The 15,875-nt window shown below is 35.3% G+C and overlaps 1 protein-coding gene across 2 annotated transcripts in view; it reads left to right on the top strand.

The window, feature by feature from the left end:
- Positions 1 to 1,471: 1,471 nt before the first annotated feature.
- Positions 1,472 to 15,875, top strand: part of FKTN (fukutin) — a 55,196-nt gene continuing 40,792 nt past the window's right edge. Inside the window, exons 1-2 of one of the 2 annotated variants that reach the window (XM_074282978.1) lie at positions 1,472 to 1,825; positions 7,057 to 7,243. In XM_074282978.1, the coding sequence (XP_074139079.1) occupies positions 7,139 to 7,243 (105 nt within the window). In that variant the 5' untranslated portion in view covers positions 1,472 to 1,825; positions 7,057 to 7,138. The remainder of the gene's footprint in view (positions 1,826 to 7,056; positions 7,244 to 15,875) is intronic. The other variant, XM_074282979.1, reaches the window with a different exon arrangement.

A 15,875-nucleotide genomic window follows, 5' to 3' on the forward strand; every position in this document is an offset into this window, starting at 1 on the left:
TTTGCAAATGTGGGTCCTTTTCCCTTTTTTATGATGTCTTTATAGGAGAGACACTACTGTATCAAAGGGTATGCAAAATTTGTTTTGTTTAACTGTTTAACTTGTTACTAAAACTTGTGTTTTATGGAAGGTAGAGCAGAGAAGGCAGAATTGTTGAAAAATGATTTATGCAAAAAATGCATTAACCAGATTTTAAATCAAGCTGGATTTCAGTTCATTGCATTATAGAGATCCTAACTTAATGAATTAATTGAAATGTCGTTGAATTGTTGTTAACATAAAATTATCAATATGAGAGAATGAGATATTTGGAAGACTTTCTTTATTCATCTGTTAAAATGATTTTCCCAGAGCTCAAGTCTGGTCTAGCCAAGTCATCCTTTCTCCCCTACTCAATAAACTCTAGTGGCACCTCATCACCTTTAGGACAAAATAAAAATTCTGATTGACATTCAAAGCCTTTCCTCTCTTTCCACTGATCCTTACAATATAGTGACATGGGTATCCTTGATGTTCCTGAAACAAAACAATCTATTTTCTGATTCCATGATTTTATATATATTTATATAAATAAAATATATTTATATTTAGATAATTTATAATCTAAATTCCCCAAACCTGGAATTGTCTGTCTTCTTGAGTCCACCTGCTGATTTCTCTGGCTTCTTTCAAATACCAGCTAAAATATTTTATATAAGAAACTTTCCCCAATTTCCCCTTAATGCTAGTGTTTTGTTAATCAGCTCCACTTTATCTTGTTTGCACACAGTTATTTTTGACTGTCTCCTTTTTGAGAACAGGGAATGTCTTTTATCTCTTTCTATCCCCAAGGTTGATAGGGCCCAGTTCTTAGCCCTTCGCAAAAGTTTAAGATTCTTGACAGCCATTCAAAATAAGGAGAACATATAAAGGAAATTTAAAAACAACAACAAAAAAACCAAACACAAACACGGTTTTGGCACTCTGCGCATCAATGCAGAGACTTCAAAGAATTGACTGTGGCAGTTCTGGATTCTCAGCAGAGAGCATAAGAATGGAATGGAATGTACATTTTCAAACATGGCCAATATATAAAGGTTTTGTTTAACTTGTTACTAGGGAGTGTTTTATGGAGAAGACAGAATTGTTGAAAATTAATAAAATGCATCAAAATTTAAATCTACCTATGATAGACATTTATATATGTGTGTGTGTGTGTGTGTGTGTGTGTGTGTGTGTGTGTGTGTGTGTGTGTGTGTGTGTGTGTGTATATATATATACATATTTATATATCTTTCACATCTATATCATCTTTCTACCCGTTAGAGCACAAACTCCTGGAAAGTAAGAAGCCTTCTTATTCTCTTATTGTTTTTTTTTTTTTTTTTTTTTTTTTTTTTGGGGGGGGGGGAAGTAGGTGTTTTAACTGGGAACATCCTTTTGTTTCTTTTCCGTCTCCTAAGAGACTGCTCCCGCAGGCTCCTCTCGGACCAGTTCCCTTGTCGTTGTTATCCCTGCCGGGTTTGAGTTGGACTTGGAGGAGGCCTCAGAGTTCCACTAGTTCTTGGATTCGATCCGACCCCGAACAAACACTCGGCTCCGGCGTGGACAGTGGTCACGAAAATAGGCTACAGGAGGGCGGGGACAGCCTTCATTAGGACAGCTCCCGAGGCCGGAGAGGATCTTTCTCTGGAGACACAGGCGGGAGGGTGGGGCCTTCCCACCTCGCCCCCTCGCCGTACGGCAGCAGCCCTTTCTAACGTCGGCGGCGTGTGCCGTAAAGTAAAACTGCCGTTCTGGCTTTCGCGTCCGCTGCCGCCGTTGCTCTCTCCAGCGCGCTCTGCAGGTAAGCCCAAGGCTGGCCGCGGACCCGTGGGGCCTCCTCGCCTGTGGCGCCCGTTTTTCTATCTTTTGCATCCTCATGGATCTCTGGCGTTGGCCTTCGTGGATCTCCCAGCGCGTGGGGGGCGGGATCCCCGGGCCCCATCCTTCCTCCCGCCCCTCCCCTGTTGCTGCCAGCGCAGGCCCGGCCCCTTTGGCGCTCTCCTGGCCTGTTTCGGGCTGTCTAACCTCGGCCCATCCCCGGGCTGTGCCTCCTTGTGTCTCCGTTATCCTTCTTCTCTTCTTCTTTAATAACTCATCTACCTAGCGCTGGGAGATCCGAGGCTCATTACGGGGGGGAGGGGGAAGCGGTATCCCCTCCATTTCCACCCCTACCGCGAGCGCCCACACACACCCCCCCCACCCCACCCCCACATCCCTTTTTTGTTTTGTTTTTAATAATTAAAAATTGTCCAAACCCTGTTTACATCCTTCCCCAACAAGAGGTGAGTGGACATAGTTGGAGGAGCTGAACCATGTCAGTACTAATATCCCTACTGTAAATGGAAGAAAAAAAAATACTGTAGCTAAACAATTAAATGAGACAGGCTCTTGCCTTCCAGGAATCTTACTGTGGGCATTGGTTAAAAAAAAAAAATCCATCACGATTGAGAGGAAGAGGTAGCATTTGGGGGAATCAGGAAAGATTTTTAATGTTTACGTTAATAAAGATGTTTTCAAAATTATTTGTCTCATTGATTTAACTTTTCTAGATTATAAACATTTATATAGGGCTAGCACAGAGCAAGCTTAAGAAAGCAGCTGTAGGAGAGCTTACAGAGAGACCATGAGGAGCTTATTGCAGTCAGTCAGCTGAGAAGAAGTACTAAATTAGGATGGCTGTGTGGAGAAGAGAACAGATAAATAAAATCAAGGAATTAAAACAACTGATGGCAACTGACTAGGTTTGGGAGATGAGGGATGATTTGAAAATGACTAAATTTGGATGACTAGAGGAATTGTGGGACCTTTGACAAAAATAGGGAGGTTAAGAAAGGTGGAAGAAAAGCAGCATGGGCTCTTAGATAAGAGTTGGAGGTACTACAGGGTGCCCAACAGATGATTAGAGATTAGAGCCTGGAGTTGAGATGGATGAGGGATGGAGGGGTACATTTGGGAGTCATTTTTCATAAACTCAGAAGTTGAATTCATGGGAACTAATAAAGTTCCAGAGAGAGAAAGAGACATCTGAGAGTCAGAGAACAGGTTGAGAACCAGTGGTCCTCAAACTTTTTAAATAGGAGGCCAGTTCCCTGTCCCTCAGACTGTGGGAGGGCCGGACTATAGTAAAAACAAAAACTCACACTGTCTGCACCCCTCAGCCCATTTGCCGTAAATGTCCTCAGTGAGGGCATGTGGCCCGAAGGCCGAAGTTTGAGAACTGCTCTAGAGCGTGCCCACAATAGAGGTAAGGACACGGATGATGAACCTGCACAGGAGACGAATAAGAATTGGTCACAGTCCTGGGTGGTTCGAAAGAGATAGATAGTGGCCAATGGTGTCAGGTACTGCAGAGGGATGGAGAAGTATGAGATCTGAGGAAAAGCTGTTGGTGACAGCAATTTCAGCCAAGTGGAAACAATTGTTTCAGAGAAGGAAAACTCAGGAGATTCTCCAGAGAACTTAAAAGTAGGATTCACCACATTTATGTTAATTTATACTTTCTTTCTTGATGGATTTGAGGAGATAGACAAAAAATATGGTTCAGATTTAAGAAATGAAAGATACTAAAAGCTTTATGCTTTCATGTCATACTTTTTTTAAGCAGATAGTTGGAAGACAGTAGATAAAGTGAATACGTAACAGAACATAAATGAAATCTAATGTATTTTAGCAGTCTTTATTTGGTCAAATTATTGCTTTGATAGAGGAAAGTTCTGAAATGTTGAAGATGAGGGAAGAACTAACATTCAGTAATAGTAGCTCCAAGTTAACATAATTAAACAAGTTATTTTTTTCATTCAATAAGCCTTTATTAATTGTCCAATATATGCAAAACCTCAAGTTAGACATTCTTCTAGATATAACATTTTGATAAAACAAAATCTCTATATTCTAATAAGGTCTCACATCTAAGAAATGGTAGATCTGGGAATACTAAAGACTAGAAGGCTAATGATTAAACAAGTTATTAATGCTGAAAAATAGGAAATGGAAAAACAAAAACTACATTGATATTGGTGATTATACTACCTATTTTTTTGCCCTACCATTTGTCTGTTACAAGCCTTTTGAAAAGAATATTCACTTTCATACACTAGTTACCTATTATGGACGCTAGAGTTCATGAACTTTTGATGGTATTTTCTGTCTGTACTCTTGCATCAAGATTCTGCTATGGAGCTTGGAAGAGCAAAAAATATTAATAAACATCTCCCATGAAAAAGTACCAATATAAGGAAAATGATGGTGTCGTCATATGAACAGGCAAATGAAACCAAATTTGTACAGAGGAAATCTGCCCTGGAGGTGATGTAATTTTTAAAGATATTGATCTAGAGAAGAGAAAAATCTAGCGTAATATCAATACTATATATGATTTTTTCCCCCAGTGATTAATAACAATTGAGAATTTATAAATGATGTATCAAATAATACTAATTTTCTCATTATAAATCTTTATCAGAATAACCTACACATGTATTAAGAATATCTGGTGGAAAATGATAAGGGAATAGCAGACTTTTGTAAATGATTTTTGATAGCTTTTTTTTTTGTTTTTTTTATTTTAATAAAAGCTCTACTTAGCAACATCCACAGTAAAATTCCTTGAAGGCAAGAGCCTGTCTCATTTTATTGTTTAGCTACAACATTTTTTTTTCTTCCATTTACAGTAGGGATATTAATACTGGCATGGTTCAGTTCCTCCAACAGTATGTCCACTCACCTGTTGTTGGAGAAGGATGTAAACAGAGGGTTTGGACAACTTTTAAATATTTTTATACATATAATTGGAGAAAAGTGCTGACAAAACAAGGTCTTGCTGTACTTTTTGCTGATTAAAAAAAAAAAAAATGGATAGAGTAGAACTTAGCCTTAAGGGATCTCCTCCAGTAAGAACTCTTCCAAAGAAGATTTGTACATTTTGAGCAGCAAGATCTTTTAGAAGTCATCTATTTCAAACTCATCATCTTGTATTTGAAGAATGATTTGCCCAATGATGTACAGAAGCAGCAGAGTAAAATTGGAACTTAGATTTCTTATTTCAAATCCAGCAGTCTTTCCATTCTACCATGTTGCCTAAGGACTGCACAATCCCCCTCCCCTTCTCAAAAAAAAAAGAAGAAGAAGAAGGTCACTGGCTTGTTTGTGGACATTTACATGAGGACATGGGCAAGAGTTACACAAAGAGCTGTGGATGGTTTATAATCTGTATTGCTAGCATAGTACCCAAATCAGTTAATCTCCTGGATCCATTAAAGCATTAAATATACATTTAAAGTACTTGGATATTTGTTTATCTAGTATTTTGTTAATAAGATTTAGTTCTACTTTTTATCTTCTGCTTCCATAATTGTTTAGATATAATAGCAAATTTATGTCATTATTTACCTGTACTTTCTTAACTTATGTAATGAAAAGAGCACTGGATTTGGAGTCAGGAGACCTAGATTCTAGTCCTGTCTAGGACACATGCTAGACTTTGAACTTTTCTGAACCACAGTTTTCAATTGGGAATGGTGATTCTTTCAGCGTTATAAAGAAAATACTTTGTAAGAAAGTATTTGTCTCATTCCTCATGAACATGCCATACTGGTCTCTACCTTTGTGCCTTTTTTTCTGAAGATTTTTTTCCTTCTTATCCATTGACCTAAATCTTCACTATCCATTCAACCCTGATTTAAGCCATATAGATCTTGTGGAACTTCTCACCAAACTGCTAGAACCTTTCTCTTTTGTCACACAATGTAGCATTATTATTATTTAAGCCATTGATCCATATATATAGTCTTGTGTTATTATATTTCCAACTGGATGGTAAACTGCTTGAGGCAAGAGATCATGTTTTATACTGAGGCAGTTGTAGAATACTAAAAATATTTGGAATCAGCATGCTTGGATTTCAATTTTGCTTTTTCTGATTGGCAAGTACTTTGAATTCTCAAACTAAAAGTGACTTTTCTTATATTATAAATAAAAATATGGGAATTAAATAAGGATTAGGAAATCTAGCACCAAATCCTGGCTTTAATACTCTTTTAACTAGTTTGTGATCCAAGTCAATTTGAACTTTGTTTTCCTTATTGTAAAGTGGGGATAATAATACTTAACACTCTTTATCTCACAGAGTTATATGAGGAAAGTTTTTATGTTTTGATAAAACTGAAAGTACCAAGTAATACCATGAGTATTTATACTTTTGATAACTATTTGGGCGTTTTGGGTAAGAGAGGATTCATAAGGGCTTATTAAAGTGATTTTGGTTTGCTGCCTCTTCTTTCTAGTCACAGGGATACAACAACCACCTCAAGTCTCAGATTCTTCATTTGCTGATAACACATTTAGGTATAGCATTTCATAATTTGCTGAGTGCCCTAATGAGATTATAGGCTAGGAATAGGGATTTGACCTATTATTTTAATGATGTAGGGAATTCCTAGGCAGAGAAACTAATACCAGTGAAGATCAATAATGTCTTTGCAGCTTATAGTTTAAGAGCTACCTTGAATACTTGAGGCCAAGTGACAGCAGCGGAATAAAATATCTGATGAATGATGTATGACTGAAAATCTCCAGTTCTTCCCCATTTTCAGGCAGTTTTTTTTTTTCCTTAGCAATATTTTGAAGTGGCGTGATAAGTGAGAGTTGTCAGGAAAATATTTAATATTAAGGAATTGTTTAGTGCCATAGGAAGGTTAGGTGTATCAGATAGTGTTTATAGGTGAGAGTATATATCTGTAAGAGAAGCCCCCTTTTTATATCTATTCATTTATTCTTCCCTTCATCTCTTGTCATTTTTATTTATTCTGTCTTCTACCCACATACCTAGGCAAGTCTTCACTCTTCTATATAACTGGTCAACTGAAAGGTCAAAAGGAAAATATAAGCACATCTTTTCCTATGCAAGAAAAAGATGTCTAAAGATAATAGTAATTCTGTCACCTTTCAAACACCCTTTCCTCATCAACAATTGCTAGTTATTAGAGGCAAAAGATCTCATGTAATAGTTCTTTAGATATATTATTTTGTTTACAGAAAGCAAGACTGTGGACTAAAAGAAAATGATGACAACGATTGAATTACTTTCGAATGACAGTCCAATGAATCCTGAAGACAAATGAGTAAAATCAATAAAAACGTGATTTTGGCTCTTTTAACTCTGACAAGTTCAGTGTTTCTGCTATTTCAGTTATACTACTACAAGCATTATTTATCTCCAAAGGTAACTTTTTTTTTTTTTTTTTTAATTCTTAATCTTTATTGGAGATAATCTGTCTGTGTGAATTTACAGTCTAAAAACAACAAATCTATTATTTTTGCAGCATCATAAAATTACCAGTAGTTAGAAAAAGGTCTTATAAAGGTACTTTGAATCATTTTTTTAACACTGTCAAAAAGCTGCTACCTGATAAAACTTTTAGGTGCTGGTTCAGTTTTGCACTATCAAAACAAATATGCAAGGTATTTATGGAGTTAAATTTACTGAACTGTCTAATGTTGACTCTAGATTCTTCTATTTAAAGATTTGAGATTCTTTTATAGAGATTTATTTCACTTTTACCTAATCTCATTTATGAAAATATTTAATTTACATAATTGATGAGATAGTGAATTTGTTTTCAAAACTTGATACCCTTAATAAAAAAAAAAAAATTTCAGGTTGAAGTGTATTAGATATTAGATCACCTGCTGGTGAAATATGATGCTGCAATCAACTTTTACTAACTGTCCTAATTATTTCATTAATAGAGGTTACTTTAGGAAAATCTTCTATAATTCAGAAGGAAAATCATTAAGTTGGAAAGGGACTGTGGTGTTCTGAGTAGTAGGTATAATTCTTCTGGCATACTTGACAAAAAAGCTTGCAAATATCTAAATTATTCTTCCTTGCTTAAGAATTCAAATTCAGGCTATTGAGAGTATTTTTCCATGAGTTTTTATCTTAAATTTTTCTGTAGAAAAATAAAATTTATCTTACAACTAAGTTTTCTGAGTGTATATGTGACATACCATCTACTTTAAAGGGGCCAAAGCCATTGTAGCTGAAAATATTTTAATATAAAGGGTTTTTTTAATTGTAAATTTACTTTTTATGTCAACAGACATGAACATTTAAGTACACAGAAAACATAAAAAGAATCTGTGAAATTACAATATGTATAGCTTGGGTTTTTAAAATATGTATTAAATTTAACATGATAGTAGTAAAACTGCCTTTCTTGTTTAAAACTGCCCTTCTTGTTTGTTCCCTTTTGAATTTCCTTCTCTGTATCTTTTTAATATTTCATTGATACTTTTTTTTTTCTTTTTGCTTTTCACATCATGGTTACTACCCACCAAATCTCTCTCCATACCCCAAAAAAGTCCTCCCTAAAAAAAAAAGATAATCAGGCACAAAATACCCTCACATTAGCCATGTCTGGAAACATGTCTCCTGCCTCCCTAATTTATCATCTATGTACATTCTTCATCAGTTTTCTGAGCTATGAATGGTCATTTTATTGATCAGAATTTTCAAGTTTTTAAAGATTATTTAAGTTATTATAGTCATATAAATTGTTCTCTTCAGTTCATATCAGTCTTTCTGCAATTCGAATTTTTCTGAATTAACAGCATCATAATATTCCATTATATTCATATACCACAAGTAGTAATCTTTTTGAGTACTTCCCCAAATTCACACTCGTGGGTTGGATTATTCGGCAACTGTCCCAATTTCAAGACTCTTTTGGTCCCTACTCTTATGTATTTACTTTTAAATGTGTTTTAGTAAACCAAAGGCCATAACTCAAAGCAGAGGTGTTTCCTAAAATGGCATAGTAAGACTAATATTAATGTGTATTCCATAAATCTGGGATATTTCCTTTCTTCTTGATGTCCACATGCTTCCTCCCCTGGGCACAGTGCTTTTTCTGGGGATGTTTTGGACTGTCAGGGCTGAGTCTAGACCCATTTTCTTTGTAGGGTCATCCTTCTTACCAAGATTGTTGAGCCATTGTAAGATGCCATTGCTTAAAGTAGGGAGAGAAAAGTCCTTTTCTCTTCCCTTCACCCCCTTTGTTGCATTCTGGAAGAGGTATAAATTATAGAAAAAAGAATATTTTCTTCTCAAAGGATAGCTTCTTCTACCAGAGCTAAAGGTCACCAAAGATATGATTACAAAGACTAGCTATCTATAATTCCATCCAATTTGAGAAAACTCATAATTCCTTTTATAAATTTTCATAGTTTTATTAAAAATTTTTTATTATGTATTTCACAATGATTAATAAACATGTCAAGATTCAAAAAAATATGAAAATGATTGATTACATAAAACACTTTGAACTTATATAATATATTTAAAACTATCTCACTTAAATCTAGTTTACAGGTAAATCAGGACATCACCCCTTAATATCATTGGCCCTCTTCAAAAAAAGTAGAATGGTCACAATACAAAAAGAAAAGATTTAAGAAGGTAGTGACAGAATAGTTTTGTTCTTTTTTGCTTTTTTTTTCCCCTTCTGTGCATTTAAGAAATCTTTTTGATTTCTTCTCTTTCCCCCATCCCCATTAATCACTACCTACTTGCCTACCTTCCTCCAAGTAGAAGTCCTTCTTTGTAACGTATAGAATTAAACAAAACAAATTAACACATTGGCTATGTTTAATCCATTATGTCTTATTTTTACCCTCTGGTCTGTTAGATCTCTGGCAAGAGGTACGAGCTAAGTTTCATGATCAGTCTAATGAAGTCATGATGTGTTTCTCTCTGCTTTGATCAGATTTCTGGGGTTATTTAGAGTCTTTTGCCATCATGTTATTACTATGATCATCTTGTAAATTCTTCTTCTGGTTCTGTTCACTTCACTCTATCACTTTATGTGAGTGTTCTTATCTGAATCCACCATATTCATAATTTCTTATAACAAAACAACTTTTAGTCATATCACATTTTGTTCATGCTTTCTCCAAATGATGGGTACTTCATTTGTTTCCATTTCTGTTATAACAAAAGTTACTGCTATAAATATCCTTATACATAAAAGTCCTCTGTCCTTGACTTTGGAATATGTATCTATTGTTTGGTCAAGGAGTATTTACAGACTTTTGGAATATAATTCTGCATTATTTTCCTAAGTTGTTATAATTTAAAATTCTCTTAATTATTCATAATTTGAAATATTTTTATATGGTTGTGAATAGTATACTTTTTTTTTTAACTGCCTGTTCGTAGTTTTTGGACATTTATCTTGTTGAATAGTAATTTAATTGAGATAAAATTTCAGTTGTTTGCTTTATATTATGTATTATTCAAAATCTGTAATTTCTGCACTTTTTTTTTTTTTTTTTTTTTTTTTTTTTTTTTTTTTTTGCTGAGGCATTTGGGGTTAAGTGACTTGCCTCTGGTCACATAGCTAGGAAGTGTTAAGTGTCTGAAGTCAAATTTGAACTCAGGTCCTCCTGACTTCAGAGCTGGTACTCTATCCACTGCCCCATCTAGCTGCCCCAATTTCTGCACTTTTTAAAAAATGTTAACAATACGTAAAAGTTGTAATAGTCAAGTACTGAAAATCAGAGTTTTGTGCTCTAGAAGATAAATGTGCAACATTTTTCAATTTAGGCTTTGGGAAATCACAGGTTTACCAATTTTTTCCTATTCAAATAGAAGTGTAGAAGCTTGTTGCTTGAATTATGCTTGATGGCAAATAATTATAAATGAAATAAAAAATTCTTGAGGAAATTGTTCCATAGAGAAAGGAGTACATAATAATATCTTTGAGAGTTTAAAAACTTATTTCTATATCAATTTTTTAATTATACTTCTTCGTTGTTGTGACTCATGATTACCACATTTTAGAAAAATAAGATTTTTCAGCCCCCAAATGCCTGGTATATATAAAGAGTCATGTTGCCAGTGATAATTTGTGTATGAGGTTTTGTAAAAGACCTCAGAGAAGGGCACATAATCAAACTGATTACTTAGTATAGTAGGCAAAATATTTAAAATTAGTCACTTAAGTTCTGTTTCTTTAATCCATTTTGTCATCTGTAAAATAGGGATAATAATGTCTATTTGACAAGGTCTACCTGATAGGATCAAATGAGATAATGCATGTAATGTACTTTACAGATTTTAAAGTTATATAAATATAAATTAGTATTAATTCAGAGAAATATTCAATAGGTAATATAAATGCTTTTGATCTCTTATGATATCCCAATTTTAAGAAATAGTAATTTTTCTCTTCTTTTCCTCTCCTTAAAAAACTTAAAACTGGATAGGAAATTGGGAAAACTGATGTATTTTTCTTAGTCACTTCTGCCCCACCCCTTATCTTATTAGTTCAGATTGAATTGGAAATTATTTAAATAGTCCTTTTCGTTTTTACTTCTTGCTTAAATTTATTGGACTATAATTTCCTGGTTATGTTTTAACTTTGAAATCTCTTATTCTGCTGGAATTGCCCTGACAGACTCAGTTTTTGGGATTATTTTTAGAAACAACCAGAAATCAGACACCTGTTTTGGGACTGGCAGTTTCTCCACTCTTGTTACCCCAGTTCCTTAATTAGCATTTCAGCATTTTGGTATTAGTCCTCTAATAGTTTGGGATTGCCTGCCTTGGTCTAACTGCATAATCTGCTGAGAAATCTGTTTCTTAGTAGTAGCTCCTGTTCTATTGAGAAGGGGACAGGTGGAGTTACTCCAGGCCCCACCTTTTCCCCCTTTTGGAGTCCCTGACAGACTTGGGGTGCTCCTCTTAGGATGGGCGGCAGATTTGTCTTGAGCACTGCTAACTCCCTGTAAGCAGAGGCTGAGTTAAATGCACAAATGACCGCAGACCTAACTCACAGTGAACTGTCCATCTCAAACTGGATTCTCTGACGGAGATGCTCCCCAACTGTAGAGGACCTGACATGGTTGCCACAGGGAGTTTTTTGTAATGCTGATTAACTCTGGGGTTATCAAGGAGAGATTTGTCCTTGCCATAAGTCCTTGCATTTTTCTAGTTTTATTTTGGTTTATTTGCTTTACATAGGGTTAGTCAAAATTATGGTGCTAAGACCTAGCTAGAGGAAGGTAATTCAATGATTTGAATATTCAGAAGAGAGAGAGTGTGAAATGTGCCATAGTTCCCTTTTATTATCCTGACCCAGTTTTCCTAAATTGTCCTTCCTCAGTTTCCCTAATTGCTCTGCTTCAATTTATAATTGTTCTGCTCAATCCTGCAAAAGCACCCCTCCCTCTTAATCAGAATATTTGATAAGGATAAAAGATCTTATATTTTAGAATATCAGAATGCCTCTCCCCATCCCAAGCTATCAGAATATCAGATACCATCTTATCAAGATGTGTCTCCCCATATCTGGGATGACTCCCCCCACCATTATGTTATCCCCATCTCAGGTGGCTCACCCCACCCTGCCAGAGTCCCATTCCCATTCTCAGCACCCTGACTCTGCCCCTGCCTTAGTCTGTCCCCTGTGTCTGAGCCACCTGTATATGGGTCATTGAGAACTCACATTAGTGCTGGATTCTTGAAGATGACAGTCTCATTCAGCCTTGGGATCAAAGCATGGATCCATTTTGTTCCAGTAAATCTCTTCCTTTCAAATAAAATATTAAATAGTCTCTAATCTCTATCTTGCCTCAGTTTCTCCAGCATTACAGTAAGTAAAATTCAGAGATCAGACTTTTTTTTTTTTTTTAGCAGATTACTTTTAACATCTAATTTTTTTTTGAACAGATCTCCCTTTAATTTTTACTCCAAAAATTTCTTATTTTCCTTTCCACTCCCAGTATTTCACACTATATCTAGGATTCCATTATTTTTGTTATCTTCCACATGAAACTACAAATTTGTTTTGTTTTTTTCCCTCTCACTGTGCTCATCACGGGTCTCCTTTCCCCTGTTTAACATCTTGCCTAGATCCCACAGATCCTCAGGAGTCTCTTGACAATGAAGAAGACATACATGGAAATAAAATTGGAATGATCATATTTCTTTCTGAAATTCAAAAGCTACTTTTGTGTAAGAGTTTCAGCATGTCTTTCTTATTCCTTAAGTTCCATCACCTCTCTGATCCTCATTTTCCTCATTTAAAGAATGAAGGGATGGATGAAAGTACTAGTACTCTCAACCTTAGGATCCTATAATTGTGGAGGTTCTTTTTTTTTTTTTCTTTTCTTGTATTGGATGTCATCAGTTCCTTCTCTGAGGATGGATAGCATTTTTGATCAGGAGTCCTTTGGGATTCTTTTAGATGATTGTATTGTAGAGAAGAGCTAAGTCATTCACAGTTGTTCATCATATAATATTACTATTGTGTGAACAGTGTTCTGCTGTTTCAGTTCACTTCACTCAGCATCTCATCTGTTCATGTAAATTTCTATAGATTTTTCTGAAATCAACCTGTTTGTCATTTCTTATAGTATAATAATATTCCATTATATTCATATACTATAGTTCATTCATTCATTCCCCAATTGATAGGCATTCCCTCAATTTTTAATTCTTAGCTGTCACAGAAAGAGTTGCTATAAAAATCCTTGTACAAATAGGTTCTCCTCCCCAATTTTTTTAATCCCTTTGGGATATAGACCTAGGAAGAGTATTGCTGGGTCATACAGTTTTATACCCTTTGGGCATAGTTCCAAATTGTTCTCCAGAATGGTTGGATCTGTTCACAACTGCACAAACCATGTATTATTAGTTTCTCAGTTTTCTCACATCCCCTCCAACATTTATCATTTTCCTTTTCTCTCATAATGGCTGATTTGATACATGTAAGGAGTTACCTCAAAGTTGTTTTAATTTGCATTTCTTTATTTAAAGCATTTTTCATATGACTATCAATAGTTTTGATTTCTTTGAAAACTTCTTTATATCCTTTGACTTTTTGTTGATTGGGGGATACTGGTATTCTTATAAATTTAACTCAGGTTGTTTTTTTTTTTTTTTGAGGAATTTGTAAGTCTGTTCGTAAGCATTTATTAAGCATTTACTTTGAGCCAGGCTCTTTGAAATGCTGGGAATATGATGCACAGACAAGATGTATACACTCTAAATGGAGATAATTTCAGAGAGAAGGTAGTAGCAGTGTGGAGAAATGAACAGAAATACTGGGAAAATCTTCTTGCAGAAGATGGGATTTCAGCTGAATCTTAAAGGAAGCCAGGAAGAGGAAGAATTATGGAGGAAAAACATTTTAATAATGTAGAATGGCCATTGTAAATGTTTGGAGTTAGGAGATGGATTGTAGTATTCAAGGAACAATAGGTAGCCACTGTTGCTGATTCATAGACTCTGTGGAAGGGACAAAGTGTAAGAAGATTAGAAATATACAAATAAACCAAAATAATGCTAATGTTTAATGATGTTTAACCTTGAAAATAATGGGGAGCTATTCAAATTTGTTGGATTTGGAGGTGACATGTGCAAACTTATACTTTAAAAAATAATTTTGATAGCTTTATCAGAGACTTGAGGCAGAAAGACCAATTAAAAGGTTACTGCAGTATGCCATGCAAGAGGTGATAAAGGCCTGTGTGAACAGAAAGAAGGTCATGCCTGTGAGTACTTCTGTGAAGTTAGAAATGAGTGTTGATAGTGGATTGGGTAGGTGGGTGAGTTCAAGTGAGGAGTCAAGGATGACATGGAGGTTATTACAAAGACTTTGTGACTAGGAGAAAGTGGTAAAGAGGGGAGTGTTTGTAGGGAAAATATAATGTTCTTTTTTTGCACATGTTAATTTCTAATGCCGTGTAAAACATTCAGTTTGAGATGCCCCAAAGGGTGATTGGAGTTCTAGATATTTAGATCTCAGAATTATCTGTGTAGAGATGGTATTTGAATCCATAGAAGTCGATAAGATCACAGAGGAAGATAACATACCTCCAAAAGGGGCAAGGAAAGAAGGAAAGAAAGAAGGATAAAAAAAAAAAAAAAAAAAAAAAAAAACATTTATCAAGAGCTTACTATGTGCCAGACATTGTGTTAAATGCTTTGCAAATACATTTCATTTGATAAATGTAGTGTAGTTGACAAGAAGGTCTACCTCTTCAGCTGAGATAATGAAAAAAAGAGATAGTGGGAGAGTACCTCTGAGTGAGATGAATAGAGAAAAAGATGGAGAATGGCTTCCATTTTTTTGATGGAGTAGGAGGCCAGGTCTTCAGCTGAGTTGTTGAATTGAAAGGGTACCATGGGAGGCTTGAAGAGGGATAAAAAGATTCAGAATAATCCCTGTTGTTGAGTTGAGTGAAGTAGCCTGTTGATTAGGGAGCTGTAAAAAGTGCCTTGTTACAGTGAGGACCCAGTTGAGATTAGGTTAACAAATTTGTAGTAGTCTCAGTCTCTACTGTTCTTATAAGTCTGTTTAGCAGTATGTGAGTAGGAGTGCTGGAGGTAGATGGTGAGAGTAATCCAAAAGTAGGGTTTGGCAATGTGTAATTGATAATAGGAGTAGAGGGTTAGGATTTTGAGTGTAGAGGGTAGTACAGAATTGCACCAATTGCACAGGTTGAGACGAGGGTATAAACAGTGTAGGCCAGTGTGGGCTGATGACCTGCAAAAAAACAAAACCCCAAATCCAAAAACTGAGGGATAGAGGAAATGGAAGTAATGGTGAGGATAAAGAGCAAACTTTGGAGTCATAAAACACTTGGAAAGAGGGAAGGACAAAAGATTGTGATCATATAAAGGAGTTTCATACTTCATGAACATAGAGATTCAACACATGCTTTATTAAGATTAAGTCCATTTTTGTGTGTAACTGAGAAGTAAAGGGTTAAGTAATGTTAAATATATTGAAGAAGTGGGAAACATGGTATTTTAAGGAGTAGTAGTATGTATGATAAAGGCATTT

The sequence above is a fragment of the Sminthopsis crassicaudata genome, chromosome 1 (genome assembly GCF_048593235.1).
Source record: "Sminthopsis crassicaudata isolate SCR6 chromosome 1, ASM4859323v1, whole genome shotgun sequence".
NCBI classification, from domain to species: domain Eukaryota; kingdom Metazoa; phylum Chordata; class Mammalia; order Dasyuromorphia; family Dasyuridae; genus Sminthopsis; species Sminthopsis crassicaudata.